This window comes from Canis lupus, chromosome 1 (assembly GCF_048164855.1).
Source record: "Canis lupus baileyi chromosome 1, mCanLup2.hap1, whole genome shotgun sequence".
Lineage (NCBI taxonomy): Eukaryota > Metazoa > Chordata > Mammalia > Carnivora > Canidae > Canis > Canis lupus.
In genome coordinates this window covers 97,911,018-97,930,753 of record NC_132838.1, presented here as the reverse complement: position 1 = coordinate 97,930,753, position 19,736 = coordinate 97,911,018, and the positions used below count along the sequence as shown (strand labels likewise).

General features: G+C 48.7%; 1 protein-coding gene across 10 annotated transcripts in view; it reads left to right on the top strand.

Annotated features, from left to right (window-relative positions):
* The window catches only part of SECISBP2 (SECIS binding protein 2), a 47,364-nt gene that overhangs the window by 25,486 nt on the left and 2,142 nt on the right, over positions 1–19,736 (top strand). For 8 of the 10 annotated variants that reach the window (XM_072841471.1, XM_072841478.1, XM_072841430.1 and 5 more), the window contains 4 exons: positions 10,893–11,059; positions 11,641–11,779; positions 13,083–13,239; positions 13,700–13,920. In XM_072841471.1, coding sequence (XP_072697572.1) covers positions 10,893–11,059; positions 11,641–11,779; positions 13,083–13,239; positions 13,700–13,920 — 684 coding nt within the window. The remainder of the gene's footprint in view (positions 1–10,892; positions 11,060–11,640; positions 11,780–13,082; positions 13,240–13,699; positions 13,921–19,736) is intronic. The other 2 variants (XM_072841463.1, XM_072841421.1) reach the window with 1 other exon arrangement.

Here is a 19,736-nt window from a genome sequence, read left to right as displayed (position 1 = left end):
TTTGAATACTAACCTTTTATCAGATACGTCTTTTGCAAATATCTTCTCCCATTCAGTAGTTTGCCTTTTAGTTTGTTGACTCCTTCACCGAACAGAAGCTTTTTATTTTGGTGTGGTCCCAGCAGTTTATTTTTGCTTTTGTTTCCCTGGACTTAGGAGACATATCTAGAAAAATGTTGCTATGGCTGATGTCAGAGAAATTACTGCCTGTATTCTCTTCTAGGATTTTTATGGCTTCAGGTCTCACATTTAGGTCCTTCATCCATTTTGAATTTAATTTTGTGTATAGTATAAGAAACTAGTTGTTTCATTATTTTGCATGTAGCTCTCCAGTTTTCCCAGCATTATTTGTTGAATGCTTAATCTTTGTTGAAGAGACCATCCTTTCCCCATTGTATATTCTTGCCTTCTTTATTGAAGATTATTAGCCATATAATTTTGGGTTTATTTCTGGGTTTTGATCTGTGTTTCTTTTTTTGTGCTAGTACCATACTGGTTTTCTTTGTTTGCTTTTTTTTTTTCATTTTTTATTTTTTTTTGGTTGGTTGGTTTTTTTTTTAAGATTTTATTTATTTTAGAGAGAGGGAGAGGAAGAGGGAAACAATCTGAGGCAGGTTCTGCACTCATAAAAGGCTTGATCCCACCAAACCTAAGATCACAACCTGAGCTGAAACCAAGAGTTAGATGCCTAAGTGACTGCCACCTATGGCTGTAGTACCGTGCTGTTTTGATTACCATAGCTTTGTAGTATAACTTGAAGTCTGGGATTGTGACGCTTCCAGTTTTGTTCTTCTTTTTTAAGATTACTTTGGCTATTAGGGTCTTTGGTTCCATTCAAATTTTAAACTTATTTGTTCTTGTTCTGTGAAAAATGCTGTTGATATTTTGACAAGGATTGCATTAAATATGTAGATTGCTTTGGGTAATACGGACATTTTAATAGTATTTATCCTCATCCATAAGCATAGAATATCTTTCCATTTGTTTGCATTATCATCATTTTCTTTAGTCTGTTTTATAGTTTTCACAGTACACATGCCTTTTACCTCCTTGGTTAAGTTTATTCCTAGGTATTTTATTATTATTATTATTTTTTTTAATCTTTTTTTTTTTAATTTTATTTATGATAGAGAGAGAGAGAGAGGCAGAGACACAGGCAGAGGGAGAAGCAGGCTCCATGCACCGAGAGCCCGATGTGGGATTCGATCCCGGGTCTCCAGGATCGCGCCCTGGGCCAAAGGCAGGCGCTAACCCGCTGTGCCACCCAGGGATCCTGGTATTTTATTATTTTTGATGCAATTGTAAATGGGTCTGTTGTCTTAATTTCTCTTTTATGCTATTTCATTATTTAGTACATAGAAATGCAATGGATTTCTATACATTGGTTTTTGTGTCTTGCAACTTGATGGAATTTATTTATTCTAGCTCTTTTTGGTGGAGTCTGGGTTTTTCTTTATATAGTATATCATCTGCTAATAGTGAAAATTTGACTTCTTCCTTACCAAAGTGGAAGACTTTATTTCTTTTCATTGTCTGATTGCCGTGGCTAGGATTTTGGGTACTATGTTGAATAAAAGTGGTGTGACATCCTTTTCGTGTTCTTGACCTTAGGGGAAAGCTCACAGTTTTTTTGTTTTTAAAGATTTTATTTATTTATTCATGAGAGAGAGAGGTAGAGACACAGGCAGAAGGAGAAGCAGGCTCCCTGCAAGGAGCCTGATGCGGGACTCGATCCCAGATTCCAGGATCACACCCTGAGCCAAAGGCAGACACTCAACTGCCGAGCCACCCAGGCATCCCAAGCTCACAGTTTTTCACCGTTGAGTGGGGTTAGCTTTGGGTTTTTTTATATGGCCTTTATTATGTTGAGGTATGTTCCCTCTAAACCTACTTTGTTGAGGGTTTTTATCATGAATGGATTTTGTGTTTTGTCAAATGCTTTTTCTGCATCTACTGAAACGATCGTATGGTTCTTCTTTTATTGATGCATGTTTTGTGTTGATATGTGAATATTGAACCACCCTTGTATCCCAGGAGTAAATCCCACTTGATCATGGTGAATGATTTTTCTAATGTATCGTTGCATTCAGTTTGCTATTTTCTCGAGGATTTTTGCATCTGTGTTCATCAGAGACGCCTGTGGTTCTTCTATTATAGTGTCTTTATCTGATTTTGATGTCATGGTAATGCTGGCCACAGTAAATTTGGAAGTTTTCTTTTCTCTTTTATTTTATTTTTTTAAGATTTCATTTATCTATTCATGACAGACACACAGAGAGAGAGAGAGAGAGAGAGAGAAAATGGCAGAGACATAGGCAGAGGGAGAAGCAGGCCCCATGCAGGGAGCCCTACACGGGACTCGATCCCGGGTCTCCAGGATCACACCCCAGGCCGAAGGCGGCACCAAACCTCTCGGCCATCAGGGCTGCCCTCCTCTTTTATTTTTTAAAATAGTTTGAGAAGAGTAAGTATTAACTCTCCTTTAAATGTTTGACAGAATTTGGGCAGCCCGGGTGGCTCAGCGGTTTAGCCCCGCCTTCAGCCCAGGGCCTGATCCTGGAGACCTGGGATGGAGTCCCATGTCAGGCTCCCTGCATGAAGCCTGCTTCTCCCTCTGCCTGTGTCTCTGCTTCTCTCTCTCTCTCTCTCTCTCTCTCTCTGTGTCTCTCATGAATAAATAAATAGAATCATTAAAAAAAAAATGTTTGATAGAATTTGCCCATGAAGCTATTTAGTCCTGGGCTTTTGTTTGTTGGGAGTTTTTTGATGAGGGATTCAGTTTCATTGTTGGTCTATTCAAATTTTCTATTTCTTCCTGATTTAATTTAGGGAGATTGTGTGTTTGTAGGAATTTATCCATTTCTACTATTTGCCAAATTTATATAGTTTTCCATAATATTCTCTTATAATCCTTTGTATTTCTGTGGTCTTGGTTGTTCTCATCTTTCATTTCTGATTTTGTTGATTTCAGTCCTCTCCCCCCCCCCCCCCCCCCCGCCCCAATGAATCTGACTAAAGATTTATCAGTTTTGTTGATCTTTTCAAATAACCAGCTGCTGGTTTCATTGTTGTATTCTGTTTTTTTTGTTAGTCTCTGTATTATTTATTTCTGCTATAATCTTTATGATTTCCTTCCTTCGGTTTGGGGTTTTGTTTGTTCTTTTTTCTCTCTCCTTATAGGTGTAAAGTTAGGTTGTTTATTTTAGATTTTTCTTCTTGAGGTGGGCCTGTAGTATTGCTATAAACTTCCCTCTTAGAACCACTTTTGCTGTATCCCAAAGATTTTGGACGATTGTATTTTCAATTTCAGTTGTTTCTGTGTACTTTTGGATTTATTTTTTGATTTCTTAGTTGACCCATTCATTGTCATAGCATGTTCTTAATCTTCCATCTTTCCATATTTTTCCTTACGGTTGATTGCTAGTTTCATAGCGTTGTGGTCAGAAAAGATGCATGTTAGGACTTTGAGCTCCTTGAATTTGTTGAGACTTGCTTTGTGCACTAATATGTGATTTATTCTGGAGAACATTTCATGCGCCCTTGAAAAGAATGTACGTTCTGCTGTTTTAGGATGGGATGTTCCGAATATCTATCTATCTATCTATCTATCCATCTATCTATCTTTTGGATCTGTCTGGCCCAGTGTGTCATTCGAAGCCACTGATTCCTTGTTGATTTTTCTGTTTGGATTAGCTATCCATTGATGTTAGTAGGGTGTTAAGTTCCCTACTGTTAATTTATTACTATTGATTACTTCCTTTAGGTTTGTTATTAGCTGCTTTATGTATTTGGGTGCTCCCGTGTTGGGTCCCAAATATTTACAGTTGTTATATCTTCTTGTTTGATTGCCCCCTTTTGTCCGCCTTTTTTTCTTGTCTTTGTCTTAAAGTCTGTTTTGTCTCATATAAGAATTGGTCTCCAGGTTTTCCTTTCACTTCCATTTGCAGGATAAATGCTCTCCCATCCCTGCACTTTGAGTCTGCATGTAGCTTCGGGTCTGAAACGAGTCTCTTGTAGGCAGCGTATAGGTGGGTCTTGATTTTTTATTCACTCTTGTCACCCTCGGTCTTCTGATTGGAGCATTTAGGCCATTTACATTGTTGATAAGTATGGACTTACTGCCATTTTGTTTTTTTTATGGTGGTTTTGTAGTACTTCTCTGTTTCTTCCCTTCTCTCAGGGTTTGCTGGCTTTCTTCAGTTATATACATGGATTCCTTTCTCTTTACTCTTTAAATATCTGTTAGGAGTTTTGGATTTGTGGCTACAGCTAGGTTGGCAAATCACATCTTCTGCAGATAGCAGTCTATCATAAGTTGATGGCCACTTACGTTTGAACCCATCCTAAGAGCACTGAGGCTTTACTCCTCTCTCCATGGTGTGCTAGATACATGGTGTTATACATTACATCCTTTTATTTTGTGAATCCCTTGAATTGTTTTTATAGATATACTTAATTTTACTGCTTTTGTGCTTCCTAAGGACCTTTTTTATTCCTGCTTACGGACTTCCTTTCCCACTCACAGAGACCCCTTTAATATTTCTTGTAGGGCTGGTTTAGTGGTCATGAACTCCTTTAACTTCTGTTTTGGGAAACTGTTTCTCTCTCCTTCTATGCCTATTGACAGCCTTGCTAGATAGTCTTCTCAGCTGCATGTTTTTTCCTTTCAGCACCTTGAATATATCAGGCCATTGCTAAATGTCTGCTGAAAAATCCATGCACGGCCTTATGGGATTTCCCCTGGATGTAACTGTTTGCTCTCTTGCTGGTCTGTTTGTTTGTTTTTTGGAGAGAGAGTGCTGAAGGCAAGGATAACAGAGAGGAAGGGAGGGAGAGAATCTGCCAGTGCAGAATCCACAACCTGAGATCCCAGGACCCTGAGATCCTAACCTGAGCCAAAATCAAGAGTTCGATGATGCTTAATCACCTGAGGCCCCCGTCCCCCAGGTGCACCCCTCTTCCTAGTTCTAAAATTCTGCCTTTACCAGTACTTTCTGCCATTTTATTTTTTTAAAGATTTTATTTATTTATTCATAAGAGACACAGAGAGAGAGGCAGAGACATACACAGAGGGAGAAGCAGGCTCCCTCAAGGAGCCCGATGTGGGACTCCATCCCAGGACCCTGGGATCACGCCCTGAGCCGAAGGCAGATGCTCAACTGCTGAGCCACCCAGGCGTCCCAACTTTTTGCCATTTTAATTACTCAGTATTTTGGTGTGTACCTCCTTGGGTTTATTTTGTGGAAGACTCTTTCTGCCTTCTGGATCTAGATCTGTTTCCTTCCTCAGATTTGGGAAGCTTACAGCTATTATTTCCTCAAGTATATTTTCTGGCCTGTTTTCTCTCTCATCTTCTGGGATTCATGTAATGCAAATGTTATTATGCTTGATGGTGTCTCTTGAGTTCCCTGGGTGTATTTTAATTTCTTACTCTTTTTCTCTTTCCTGTTCAGCTTGCTTGTTTTCCATTGTTCTGGCCTTGAGGTCACTGATGGGTTCTTCTGCTTCCTCTCATCTACCATTTATTCCATGTAGAATATTTTTAATGTTACTTTCTGCGTTCTTCATCTCTGATTGGTTCTTTATATGTTTTCTGTGTCTGTGTCAGGGGTCTCTCTGAGCTCCCCCACTGTTTTCTCAAGTCCAGCGAGGATCTTCATGACCATATCTTCACATTCCCTGCGAGGCATATTACTTATCACCGTTTTTGTGTAGCTCTCTGTGTTGCTGTGATTTTGTCCTGTTCTTTCTGTGGGACATATTCTTCTCTTCTCCTCACTTTGTCTAATTCCCTGTGTCTGTTTCTGTGTGTTGTGTCTCCTATTCCCTCGAGGCTGGCATTTCAGGGGCTGTCTCCTGTGTGTGTGGCGTGTGCCCTGCTCCTGTGGCCTCAGCACTTTTTCCTTCAGTCCAGTGGTCTGCAGTGGCTCTCTTTGCCATTGAGCAGGGTTTGGTTCCTGGGTTAGTGGTGGGCCAGTCTGGGCTGCCTTGGGCTTAGTTGTGTCAGACCAGGTGTTTGCCAGAGCTGTGGTAGGTACCAGACTGCAGGGTGCTTTCCCTGTGTTGTCTCCTGAGAAGCTTTTGTTGGTGGCCAGGCCCTGCAGTGTGGCCAGTTGTCTGACCCCAGCCCTCTGCTGGGGCCACAGGGGGACTGGTGTGTGTGGTTATCTCCCTCTTTTTTTTTTTGTTTTTTTTTCTTAAAAAAAAAAAAAAGAGATTTTATTTATTCATGAGAGAGAGAGAGAGAGAGAGAGGCGCAGAGACACAGGTAGAGGGAAGAGCAGGCTCCATGCAGGGAGCCTGACGTGGGACCCGATCCTGGGTCTCCAGGATCGTGCCCCCGGCTAAAGGCTGGTGCTAAACTGCCAAGCCACCCAGGGATTCCCCAATCTCCTCCTCTCTTAGGGACAGGAATCACTGTGGAATGGTGCTGGCCTCTCTCAGGGTTGCTGGCACACTGCTAGGCTTGTGGCACTGATTTGGATGGGCTTGGGCCTAGGGTATGTTGGAGGTGTTAGATTCACAGGAGGACACGGGGACTAGGCTCCTGGTGCCAGCAGGGTGCACACTGGTCCAGCACCGGTGGGGATCTGCAGTGGACAGGGAAATCTGTGGAGGCCCAACCAGGACAGAGAGGCCAGGGCTGCAGAAGAGTAGGGGTGAGGTGCATGGTGCCAGCCAAGGAGGACTCCTGTGGAGGCTGGGATAGAGGGGGGAACGTGCTGTTAATCAAACCAGGAGGGGAGAGTCCACGTTGCTGGTTCCTGCAGGTGTCAGTGTATCTTGGCTGGGGGGTAGGGACAGAAGTGGCACCCACCAGCTCTTGTTCTTGGAGCGTCTCCTAGGGATCCCTGCCCCTGCCACATAGGCTCTGAGAGCAGCAAACAGATGTTCCTCATGTCTACCCCACGTGTTTCAGCCTGCTGCTGCTCAGCTGCTGTGTCTCTGCGAGGCCATTGTGCTGTCTCTCTACGGGCAGGTTGCAGTTGCCTATCACCCTCCAGCTTTCCCAGAGCTGAGCCACTGATTCTTAAAGTTTCAGGTGCTCAGCCCCACTCATTGTAAGAGATCACAATGTTAGGTGAGTCTGGTTTTCAAAGCCAAATGCTATGGTGACTCCTCTTCCCAGTGCAGGTCTTGGTGTGGGTCAGCGCTCTCTGCACCTGGTGCATTTCTCCCTCCTATGGACAGTCCTGAGGGTCCTTTGGGCCCCAGACCGTGTCTCCACCCTTCCTACCCTCTTTGATGTGGCATCTTCTGTACATTTAGCTGTGGTGTGTCTGTTCTGCTAGTCTTTGGGTCCTTTTTCTGGGTTACTTACACTATAGTGGGTTTTACCTAGATGTAACTGTGGGATGAGGTGAGCCTAGGATCCTTTTACTTTGCTGTCTTCCCCAGAAGTAAACTTTAGCATAATTCTTAAAGGCCCAAGGATTTTCGGAATGGTCAGAGAGCATTGGCTTCAACTTAAAGTCACCAACTGCCTTAGTGCCTACAACACACAATCAGCCTATCCTCGGAACCTCTGAAGCCAGGCACGGACTTTTCCTCTCTAAACACACAAGTCCTAGATGACATCTTCTTCCCATGGGAGGCTCTTTCAACCACACTGGCAATCGGTTGGTAGCCGCCTTCGTTAATGATCTCAGCTAGATCTTCTGGATCACTTGCTGCAGCTTCTACACCAGCACTTGCTGCATCGCCTGGCACCTTCATGCCATGGACATGGCTTCCTTCCTTATACCTCATGAACCAGTCTCTACTAGCCTCAGACTTGACTTCTGCAGCTTCCTTCCCTCTCTCAGCCTTCATGGGATTGAACAGAGTCAGGACCTTGCTCTGGGTGAGGCTTTGGTTGAAGGGAACTTTGCAGTTGGTTTGACCTTTTACCCACTAAACGTTTTCCATTATCAGCAGTAAAGCTATTTCACTTTCCTATCAATTGTGTATTTGCTATGCATCTATAATTTCCTTCAGAAACCACCTTCGTATTGAGAGCTGTTTAACACAAGAAGCCTAGCTTTTGGCCCATCTCGGCTTTCAGCATGCCTTCCTTTTGCTGGAACACATAGAGGCCACTGTAGGGTTGTTACTTGGCCTCATTTCAGTACTGTCTTGTTTCTGGGAATGGGCCCAAAGAGAGGGGGAGAGACAGGGATTAAGTTGGCCGTCTACATAGGCACAGCTTGTGGTGCCCGAAACATTATAATAATAGAACCAAAGATCACTGGTCACAGATCCCCATAATCAATATTAGTAATGAGAAATTGAAGAAATTATGAGAATTGCGACACAGACCTGAAGTACAAGTTTGGTTAGGAAGGTGGTGCCAGGAGACTTGCCAACACAGGGTTATCACCAGCCTTCAGTCTATGAAACACCCAGGGTCTGTGCAGCACAGTAAGATGAGGGTGTCTCCTGTGTTTTGGCCTCCACTATTGCCCGTGACATGTCATGGGCACAATCCTGTGCCCATTCTGTGATGAGCAGTTGTCCCCTTGCTGTTCTCCATGGGTTCTCTTCCTCTGGCCTTCAGTGCTCGGGCTGGGGCATGTCTGATATGTCTCTGTATATGCATCCCACCTTGGTTGGCTGTGTTGGCTCTGGAGACTAATGCTTTCATCAGATTTGGGAAGTTTGGGGCCTTTATTTCTCCTGAAACTTTTTTGTTTTTCTCCCCCCCCCGTTACACATGTATATTATTCTGCTTGTTGATGCCCCATTGGTCGCTCAGGCTCAGTTCACTTTTCTTTATCTCTTTAAGTTTTTTCAGGAAACTGAATAGTTTGTATTGATGTATCTTCAGCTTCTCTGATTTTTTTTGCCATGTCATATCTGTTGCTGACCTCCTTTTTACAGTTTCTGTTAATTGAAACCCTAGGTTCAGCTGTGTTCTTAGAGTTGCCTTGAAGTTTTGGCCACATCTCACAGTGGGTGCCTCTTAGGCAGTTTCTCTTCCTTTTCCCAAAGTGTGGGTCACACTTCCTTGTTTCTTTGAAAGTCTCTAATTTTGTGTTGAATACCGAATATTTTAGTTAATAAGTTGTAACAGCTCTGGATTCTGAATTTATTTTTCCTTCCCTGAGAGTAGTGATGGTTATGATTTCATTTCTTGGGTTTTATTTAGTAAGTGCGTTGGTCTGAATCTGAAGGCTGTTTTCCACATGCTGTGTGGTTACTGATGCCTCAGCTCAGTTATTTCTCCCTGTTCTTACTGTTTTTGGCTTTCCAGAGGCCACCCCTGCCTGTCCACCCAGCACAGATGTGTTGGAGGTTGTGCTCAAATGCATCAAGATTGCACAGCCTCTGCTGTCTGTTCACAAGTATGTGTGGGTTTGGAGTGCATTCAGCTTGCAGGCTGTGGTCAGGTCTGCCCTGGCTCGGTGTCCTTGGACTCCTGTGACTCCTGCACTTGCAGGGGGCTCTGTCATTGTCTGGGATGTGGGGTAGACTTGCTCTTGCCCTATTGCTTGCCTGTAGAGGACTACGGCTCGGGCTGGCTATACTGTCTCTTGCTGGATCATGTCTCTGAATGATCATGTTCTAAATCGAGCAGCTCCTTCTGGCAGGAGCAGTGAAGCTGCAGGTTTTCACGGCCTCTCTCCCCTGGTCCAACTAGCTGTCAGCAGGGATTGAATGAGAGCAGCCTGGATAAGACGCCCAGGCTGGTGCTGTTCTTACTGGACTTTGATAGAACGCACTAGTAAGGCTCCATAGTTTGTGATAAGCCTTTGGTCACTTCCTAGAGGGCTGACATGATTTTTTAGAGTTTTGTCCAGTTTCAGGGATGGGAGCTGGTCGACCTCATTGTGCATGTGGAAGGGACTCCCGGGCTCATTGCTAATGCTGTGTGGAGCGTCGCCTGGCAACTGGGCAGACAGGAGGGGCCAGGCAGTAGGAGTCACAGGTGCCCAGCTGAGGTCCTGCACTGGGAAGTGGTATCGGGGACAGAGTGAACAGGTGTCAGCAGGGTCTGCATGGGGTGGTTTTTCAAAATGAGCTTGGCATGTGTATGTTTCAAACCTATAATGAGGGGGAAGCACAGTTGCAGAGCTGCCAGCAATGCTGTGGAGTCATGACTAGAAGTGGCTGAGAGCTAGGGGCAGTGCTGCTGTGCTCTCCATAGGGCACTGGGCAGGCCCGATTGAGAAGACACCAGTAACTCTACAATGTACTTCAAACCCAGCGAGGGCAGGTCTGATGATGTTTGGGAAGACAGTGATGGTTTTGCAGCTGGGCAGTGGGTACCTGGGGTTTGTTGTCATACTGTTTTCTCTTCTTGGGTATGAGCCGGAAAGCTGTCCTGACTGAAAGGTAGGGAAAAGAAGTAGCCACGAATAACCAGTTTCCTCGGAGCAAGAGCTAGGTGAGAAGTAGAGCAAGATTTGGGAAAATGCAGCAGGAGTGCTGAGCAGATTGTGATCTTGTATTTATGGTGGAGGGCTTGCCACCAGCTGTGTATGAGGGGACCTAGGATGACAGTATGTTTCTGCCTGGAAAACTTGAGAGAATCTTAGACAAGCTAGTGAGAGAGAAGATGCATGTGTGGAAACCAGTAGTCCACTTCTGCAGAGGCCACGTCAACTGAACAGTGTGGGGAGAGAATCCCTCAAAAGAGCCATCACAAGTACGCACTGTCTGGAAATACCTTGGTTTCAGAAGGTGGGGTCCACCGCTGTCAGACTTCCTGAACAACGTGGAGATTCCGTCACAGGGATGGGACGCTGATTGTCCTCAAATAAGTTGATAGTTTTTTGGATCTCTACCAGAAGATACTAAACTTCATTGAGTTGCCAATGAGAAGACTGTGTAATCAACATCTTCCATGGGGTGAGTGAGGTCCGTGAGCTGGTGCGGCAGTTGGCCTGATGCATGTCCCCTCTGTGTTGCAGTTGGGGCGGTGCCGGTTCTCTCCAGGGACACTGCGTCGGGGAAGAAGGGCCACCACTTCAGCCAGGTGAAGACCCCACACAACCCCTTGGACTCCAGCGCCCCGCTGATGAAGAAGGGGAAGCAGAGGGAGGTCCCCAAGGCCAAGAAGCCAACCTCCTTGAAGAAGGTATGTGCTATTCCCCTCGAAACTGGGTGCTAGGAAACCTGTGGGCTCTCCTGTGTCTGTTATCTCTTACGGCTCTCCACATGTTTACCTGAATGTGCTCTACCAGGTGTGTGAGTGTTTCTCTGACACATGGTCCTCTCCCTGAGTGGGACGGCAGAGGGTACGAGGCAGGGTGTCTCTGCTGTAGAGGCAGGGCTCTTTGTTCTCCAGTGATGCAGACAGAGCCAGGGATGGGGGGTTGCCTCCTACTTGTTCACACTCTGCTGCCCTCATCCTCCCTTGGGTGATCTGTCTGGTGTTGAGATTTTTGAGTGTGGGTTCTGCAGGGGCTGTCGCAGCCTGTGGTGTCTGGCCCGGGTCCTGCATACCCTGCATACCCTGCTCTGCACACTTGGGGGACATGTGCTCTGCACACTTGGGGGACATGTGTCCCAGCCTCTTGGGGGATGGAGGGCATGTCGCTGCTGTGGGAACGCAAAAAGGCATGATGCTGCAAGCTGAAATTGGGTGGTTTATTTTGCAAAAGAGCTTATTTTTAACATAAGTATTTAGGTGTTTCAATTGCTTATTTAATTTTAAAGATCATTTTGAAAGAACGGCAGGAGAGAAAGCAGCAGCGTCTCCAAGAAAATGCTGTGAGCCCAGCTCCTGCCAGTGACGCTGTGCCGGACGGGGAGAGCGGCGGTGACGATGAGGCCTTCGAGCAGGTTGACCCCTCAGGTACTGAGCGCTTGTGCTGGCTGCCCAGAGGACCGTGCAGTGACTTGAGAGGAAAGGGCATCCCAGTGGGCGGGTAGAGCTCCTGATGCCTGTGCCTCTGTGTGGGGTGTGGGGACATGTCAGGGGACAGGGGGCGAGGCCCCGAGTGCAATCTGTGTGGCATTGGGTGGTCCTTATAGCTTGAAGTTGCCGTGAGAGTGAATGACCCTGACTTCAGAGCTGCTTCCCCCAGCGTGAGAGTCAGGTCTCATAGATAGAACATGTTAGGAAGCCTTTTATTGAGCTGTGTGTTCAGAACAGTCTCCCAGATTGGTGTGTGGCTGGAGGACGTCTCATACAGTGAGTACCACACCCAGCTCAGAAGCAGGACAGCCCCCCTGCCCTCTGGCCCAGGGCCACAGCCCTGACCTCATTCTAGTGGGATCTTGCAGTCTGCCTCTGCACCCAGCCGTGTGTCTGTGGCCTGTAGGAGTGGGTTCTGATTGTCATTGCTGCATGGCATTCAGGCATGTTCACGTGCCAGCTGGCAGGTGGACGTTCTGGGAGTTCCCTCTCGGGGTCAGTAGAAGTAGGTCAGCGTGCGCGCAGGACGTAAGCACTCTCTCCTGTGGCATGTGCCCAGGTGGGACTGTGGGCTCCAGGGGTCGGTCCACTGCCATCTGCCCTCAGGCTTCCACCAGATAGGCTTCCAGGTGTTCCAGCAGGTCTGCCCACAGGTGGGGGAGAAGTCAGCCCACAGGAGGCTGTCTTTGTCACCTTTGCCCTCCTGGCGGGTAGTTTCTCTCTCCGGTGCTGTTATCTCACTTGACCTTTGGAAGTCTCTGGAAGTAATTTGGGAACTGTGAACTTGAAGCTCATAGTTTAGGTGTTTGGGTTCAGATGTTTTTTATATTTGTTTGCTAAAGGAATGAATTCAACCATCGTATGAAGAATTGGGAATGCTAAAACTGTTCTTAAAACTTCCCATTATGAACTTCAGGTTAAATTTCAAAATTAAAAACCAGTTTTGGCAGCCAAACCGCATATTTAATAATGGTCAGGATGGTATATTTTATGAATATTTTGCCACAGTAAATACCAGCTTAAGTGGAGGTCGGAGGCACCTCCAGGCAGAGCAGAAAGTCGTCCAGTCCTTCTGCGTCCCCCAGCTGTTCCCATCTTTCATGGCTCTGCCACCCGCCATGGTACCGGGATGGGGGCTGCCCCGTATTTGCTGCCCCATGAGTGTGCACAGGTGGCCTCCATCCTCGGCCTGAGTGCCCAGCCCTGCAGGTGCTGTGCCCTGACTTGTGTCTCTGTGAAGTTGCAGAGGGGCCGGAGGAGGTGCTGTCCTCTGCTCCCGCAGTGGAGAGCGGGTCAGAAGAGCCGCCGAGAGCTGAGCTCCAGAAGGAGGCGGAGGGCTGCCACCTGGTGCCCAATGGCGCCAGCTGCCCCAAGATCCACAGCCGGAGATTCAGGGAGTGAGTGGCTGTGGTGCTGTGCCCCCTGTGGGGATGGGACGGATGTGCTCACTGTGATGTTGAGTGTGGGGCCCTGCTGCCCTGGTGCACTCATACTGCCGAGCTAGGCCCCAGCCTTCATCCTTGTCGTAGCCCAGGGCAAGGCCACCTAATCTGCTTCTGCAGATCCTTGCCCTACACACGTGGTATGGGAGGTGCACTTCAATGGACGTGTGTGTTGGGGGGTGGGCTCCCTTTCGAGGTAAATGTCTGTAATTTCTGAGGGAACTCTGTCTTTCCCGTCCCACGTTTCTCCCAGGGCACATCCCACTTATGGGTTCTCATGGGCAGTAGTTGCCACGGGGTGTGTGGTGGGCCATCAGGGGAAGCCGGGTGTAGAGGTGAGCCCCAGCTCTTGGGCACGGACTGCTCAGTGCTGTGATTCCCGAGAGGGCTGCCGCCAGCAGGAACCTTGTTTCAGCTACTGCAGCCAGATGCTGAGCAAGGAGGTGGATGCCTGTGTCACGGATCTGCTGAAGGAGCTGGTGCGATTCCAAGACCGCATGTACCAGAAGGATCCAGTCAAGGCTAAGACCAAACGCCGACTCGTGCTGGGGCTGCGGGAGGTCCTCAAGCATCTGAAACTCAGGAAGCTCAAATGCATCATCATCTCTCCCAACTGTGAGAAGATCCAGTCGAAAGGTAACAAGGGCTGTGGGCCCGGCTGCTAGGGCTGGTTTGGTTCTCTCCTCTCTGACTGAGGGCCGTGTTTGCAGCGTTTACTTGGCCACCCGGTGTCCTGCTCTCTGAGGCAGCCAGGCCCCTGTGCGCTCCGGCCCATGCAGGCCTCTGGTGGCTGGGATGCTGTCCCTCTGTTGGGGGGTGTGGGGGGCCCTAGAGGCCGTGCTGCAGGAAGTCTGTGAGTGGCAGCCAGGCAGTCTGTTTTGAACTTACTTGCTATGTCTGTGACCACTCCCCTGTCCACTAATTTAAGGATGCGGTTTGTCCACGGGCTTGGCCTTCTTACTGGCCCTGGAAAGTTGGCTGTGTCTCATGGGATGCAGTGGGCTGGGTGAGGTGACACACAGACTCAGGCTGTGACGTGTCCCCTGTGGCCCTCCTCAGGCTGCGTGTTAGGGGGATGCTGGTCCCGTGTCCTCCTCTGCCAAGGGGACCAAGGGAGCCTGCAGAGCATATGGAGTCCTTTACTGGGCACCTTCTTCTCCCATATTGCACAGTTTACCTTGCAGGGAACATGTCTGGATCCTGCCCTGGGCTTTTCTGGCTGCCGTTTCGCAGCTGAAGACTTGAGGTTTCCTGGCTTGTGTTGGGCACCCAGGGTCCAAGAGCAGCAGCTAGACCTGCTTGTTGCCTGCTCACTGTGTCCTGGTCCTAGCTGAGGGTGGGCCTCAACACCGGAATGGGACAGAAGGGGGCTTCAGGCACCTGCCGTTTGGTTGTGTGTTGGCTGCGCCCCTCACTTGGGTCCAATCACAGCGCTGGGCTATAACACCAGGCAGCCCTTAAGCTCCTGCCTGCAGCCTGAGCCTCCTCTAAGACAGGATGCCTGGGGCATTCCACAGCTTCACCTGGGCTCCTTGGGGGCTCTCTGCACCTCTCTGCAGCCATCTTCCTGGGGTTGCCCTTCCCTGGCCCCCCTGGCGTGTGGGGGTACTGGTGCCTACTTGTGTGCTTTTCCTGTTTGCCCTGAGCGTGTTCCCTGGGGGCTCATGAAAAGGCAGGTGCAGGGGTGCGTCCAGGAACCAGGACTCAGAGCCCAGTCTGCTGGCTCTCCAGAGGCCTGCTCTCCTTCACCCGCTCTCCATTGTCCTCCCTCCTCCCTGGGAGGATGGTGGGTAGCACGCAGACCCCCACTTGTACACCTGCATGCAGGGCCCCTTTGCTGCCCTTCTGGAGCATACGGCACCAAGCAGTGTCTTCTGCGCCATCTTTTCAGCCTTTCCTTGGTTCTGTTTTCTGCCCTACAGAATGGCATCTTCCTCACCTGCGTCTTCTAAACCATGACAAAGTTTTCCATTTCTGACTTTCGGGAGCTGTGTTTGTTGTCCTGAAGTCTCTGTGTTTGTTGCCACTGCTGCTACTTTGGAGCTGGGTCCGTGCCCTGAGCTGTGTGTGGAAAAGATGTAGGGGTGTGCAGCTCCTGCCCCCCAAGAGCCTTCCTGGCTGCTGCTTTGCCGTTTGGGTCTCTGGCTAGATGCTTCTGCAGATGGCCAGTGGCCCCTGGGCACCTGTGTCCTCAGCTGCCAGGAAGCTAGCGAGGCTGGCATGTAGAGGCCAGGAGCTGCGTTGTAGGGCAGTGCTTCTCCAGCTAGTGAATGTGAGCATCACCCTGACTCCCTGCCAGAGCAGGGCCCCTGGACCCCAGAATTGAGCATTTTGAGCATGTTTTTCAAAGATGCTGCTACTCCAGGGTCCCCACTCTTGGCTGACCAGTGGGGCTGCTGTTGTGCTGGAGAGCCCCCGAGGGCATGTCTCTGAGTCCCCTGGGCAAGATGCTCCCCCTGGTGTGGGGCCCCAGCATCCACCCTGAGTCCGTCCTCACATTCGCCCCTAGAAGTGCAGCTTCCGGCATTGCCTGGGTGACGCACGCCAGCTTGCCGTCACCTCTTCAGAGCTTTGCTCCATTTGGAAGGTGCCCAGTGTTGCTTGTAGCCGCCAGGCCCCAGGGAATTGGTGCTAGGCTGTAGATGGCCAGCTCCAGGCTCCCCGCGCTGGCCTCACTGGCCGGTTGGCCGGCTCAGTTGTCTTTCCATTAGAGCTTCCTGCTCTGGTCTTGAATTCTCCTGTGATTTGTGTCCTTAAAAAACAGACTAAGAAAATGGGTATGTGTGTGCAGTGGGCGGTCCACCGTGCCTTTCCCGTGAGCTGCCTTCCTTCCTCTGACCGGGCAGAGGGGTCAGGCCTGGCCAACAGGCGTCTGCATTGGTTGCACATTCAGATACGCTGTTCGTCATCAGTTCTTAGGGGTATTTCTGCTTTGAGGCCAAAGCAGCTTGATTATTATACCTCATAAATGTTTTCTTCTTAAAAGAGATAGGCAGTGGCTTGCAGTCATTTTAAAGGAAAAACTTAGTATCGTGGCCTCTTAGACTGTGTGAAAGTACTGCGTCTGCTCAGGTTGGTCTTCCCCCTAGTGGTTCAGAAGTTGAATTTCAAACAGCAGTTGTCCTGAGCATTTGCTTGTTCTAGGTTGTGTCGTCGTCTGAATCCTGGGAAGCTGGCCCTTGGAGTTGCTTTCAGCTCTCCCTGATAATGCAGGCTAGGTGTTGGGTGGAGCAGAACTATCTAGCCTCGCCGCCGTGTGAGACAGACCCAGCCTTCCAGTCTCTCCCAGGGGAGTCACTCGGGATGCACGTGTGGAGAGTCGTCTGCCTGGGAAGCTCCTAGGACATCATGCCCAGGTCTTCTGGTCACGTGGGCACCCCCTGCCTGACCCGACTGGTAATCAGCATGAACCTTGTCATTGCCACCCTGAAGCTCCTCTGACCAGCTAGCATGGTGGGAGCCCTCTGGAAACCCAGGCCCTGGTGCCAGCCTGGGGAGACCTGGAGAGCGGGCCCTTTGACGGGACAGCAAAGCATTTGTGACCAGCTCTGAGGGTGGGGGACACGAGGTAGAGAGAGACCACGTGGCGAACCCCCAGGGGCACAGGAGTCTCCAGCGGGAAGTTGGGAAAGAGTCACTGTGATTCTAGTCAAGGACCCCACCCTGCCCACATCCCCCTCTGCCCGCTTCCCTGCCAACCCGGGAGTGTGGCTTTCCTTGAACATATCTGTCCCCAGAGCTAACTTCCTCCTCACTTCCTCTTGTCTTCAGGAGGATCTGGGCCAGGGGGTGGGCAGAATTAATGGATGTGGGCCCTGAATGTTAACTCTGATCCAGCCGGCTGCAGAGTGAGTTCTCAGTTCCCAGAGCAGCAGGCCATGCTTTTGAGAAGTTCCTCTCTTGAAAGAAAATTGGATAATCCTGTAACTAGTGCCAGGTGATAGGGGCACAGGGAGACATTTCCTTCTCAGGCACGTGCTGGGGCAGGCCGTGCCACCTGGTGAGCCAGATGCTGGGTTTCCTTTTGAGGAATAAGTCCCCCAGATTCCTGCAGCCCCCAGAGGCAACCAGCATTGCCACATTCGATGTGTCCTTGGTAGGCAGGGTGTGTGTGTGTGAGAGAGACAGAGGGAGGTCTGGCACCCTGGCCCTTTGGCCCTTGTTTTTAGCTTTGTGGTTAGTCTGGGGGTCCAGCTCTTAGCATCGTGCACAGACTCTGCACGGTTCTTTCCAGATGCCAACAGCTGTGAACAAGGATGCATCTTGCACCCTGTCCTTTCTGCTTGTGGGAACGTGTCTGTGGCTTCCACACTGAGGGCGTGAGGGTGGGTGTATTTGTGGGTTGCATGGGTTCTGCACCTCCGCCTGTACCCAGAGCCGGTTGTGCCCGTGCCCGGCCCTGCCTTCTGTGGAGTGTGCGTGCTTGGGGGAGGTGAGCAGCTGCTTACTTATTAAAGGACTTGGTGGTTCATGTTCTTTGCCCGTTGTCTTTTGGGATGTTGATCTTTTTAATAGCGACTTGTGTTTTTTTATATAATAAAGCCTTTTGGGTAAGAGTTGTAAATGTTTCTCTGGTTTGTCATTTTCCTATTTTTTAAATGTATTTTGGGTGTTATGATAATAGCGTTTTCTATTTTTGTGTTTTTATTACATTTTAGGTTTTATGCCATTCTTTCACCTTAACACTCCAAGGTTATTGTAGGTTTGTGTTTTTTTTGTTTGTTTTTTGTTTTTCCTGGTTCTTCCATGGTTTCATTTTTGTTTAGGAAGAACATATTCCTTCTCAGGTGGGTCTTTCCAGAGGCCTTGCCAGGTGTCCTTTCTGTACTGCTTCACAGCGCTCTTCCTGGCTGCTCAGGTTGCACACGACAGCAGCATCTGGGGACCTCTGGTCTGCCACTCCGTGTCCCTGCTTTTATGTCTTGTGGCTTTGAGCAGCTCTTGTGCCTGGTGATGCTAGCCAGGTATTATTTTCTTTCTTTCTTTCTTTCTTTCTTTCTTTCTTTCTTTCTTTCTTTCTTTCTTTCTTTCTTTCTTTCTTTCTTTCTTTCTTTCTTTCTTTCTTTCTTCTTTCTTCTTTCTTTCTTTCTTTCTTTCTTTCTTTCTTTCTTTCTTTCTTCTTTCTCTTTCTTTCTTTCTTTCTTTCTTTCTTTCTTTCTTTCAACTTTTATTTATTTTAAAGATTTTACTTATTTATTCATGAGAGACATGGAGAGAAAGAGAGAGTCAAAGACACAGGCAGAGGGAGAAGCAGGCTCCATGCAGGGAGCCCGATGTGGGACTCGATCCCAGGACTCTAGGATCACACCCTGGGCTGAAGGCAGGCACCAAACTGCTGAGCCACCCAGGGACCCCTATTTTCTTTTTTAAAGGCTTGTTCTCATATGTATATTTTTTCATATTCTTTATTCCTCAAAAAAATCCCAGTTGTAATAAGTATTTCAGAGTGTTAGGTTAGCACAGAATTGGTATGTTGTGGCTGAGAGCACAGGTGCCTTCCTGTAGATGTTCTCTTGTGCTTCTGGAGCACCTTGAGGCTGCTCAGTAAATCTTTCGTACTTGGTGATAAATCTGTTCCTGCCTGTGGTGATGTCTGTTCCTGCCCGTGGTGATGTCTGGTGGCTGTCCATACCTGTCCTGGGTGGTTCCACTTGCCTGTGTGAGGACTCGTGATTTCTGCGTGACTTGTACACAGACACCCGTATGTACTTCTCTCGTGGTAAAGATTCGGGGCTCCTGGGCCCCCCGCATGGCAGGCACATTGCCTGCACACAGAGCCCCATGGCTCTTCTCCCCGTGCACGGACCCTGCCTGGCACCTTGCTTGGCAGCAGGGCAGGTGGTGGTGGTCAGGGAGCCCACAGCTGGGCTCTGTCACATACTTGGTAACCTGTGTGTGCTCTGGGGTTCCATTGTGTGGGTGCAGCCTCTCTCCTGCCGGGTGTGTGCACACAGGAGCTAACATGCACGAGGCGCTTAACTAGCGGCCTGGCGCACACTGAGTATTCAGGAAATAGTCACCTCATGCAATGTTGTGATTTGTAAGAAACACCTATTTGGTTGTTCAGATGACCGAAATAGACTCTACTTCCTATCTAGTCTTTGTCCTTGGTTTCTGGCTCACACCTTGGAATACCTGTGATAACTTCAGTAAAGGTGTCATGTTAATGAAGGTGGACTTTGGGCAGGGGCTGGTTGCCAGGGAGTCACCCAAGTAATTGGGGAGGTTGGAACCTTTGTCCCCATCCCACCCCTACCCTTGGCCTGCAGGGAGGGGAGGAGCTGGAGGTCGACTCAGTCCATCATGACCATGTGGTGAAGCATCCATAGAACTCCCCCCCGGCTGGGTTAGGAGAGCCTCTTGGTCAGTGCACAGGAGATGATGCCGGAGTAGTTGGCACACCTGTAGCAGGCAGGAAGCTCCGCACCTTCTCTGTACCTGCCCTGTGTACA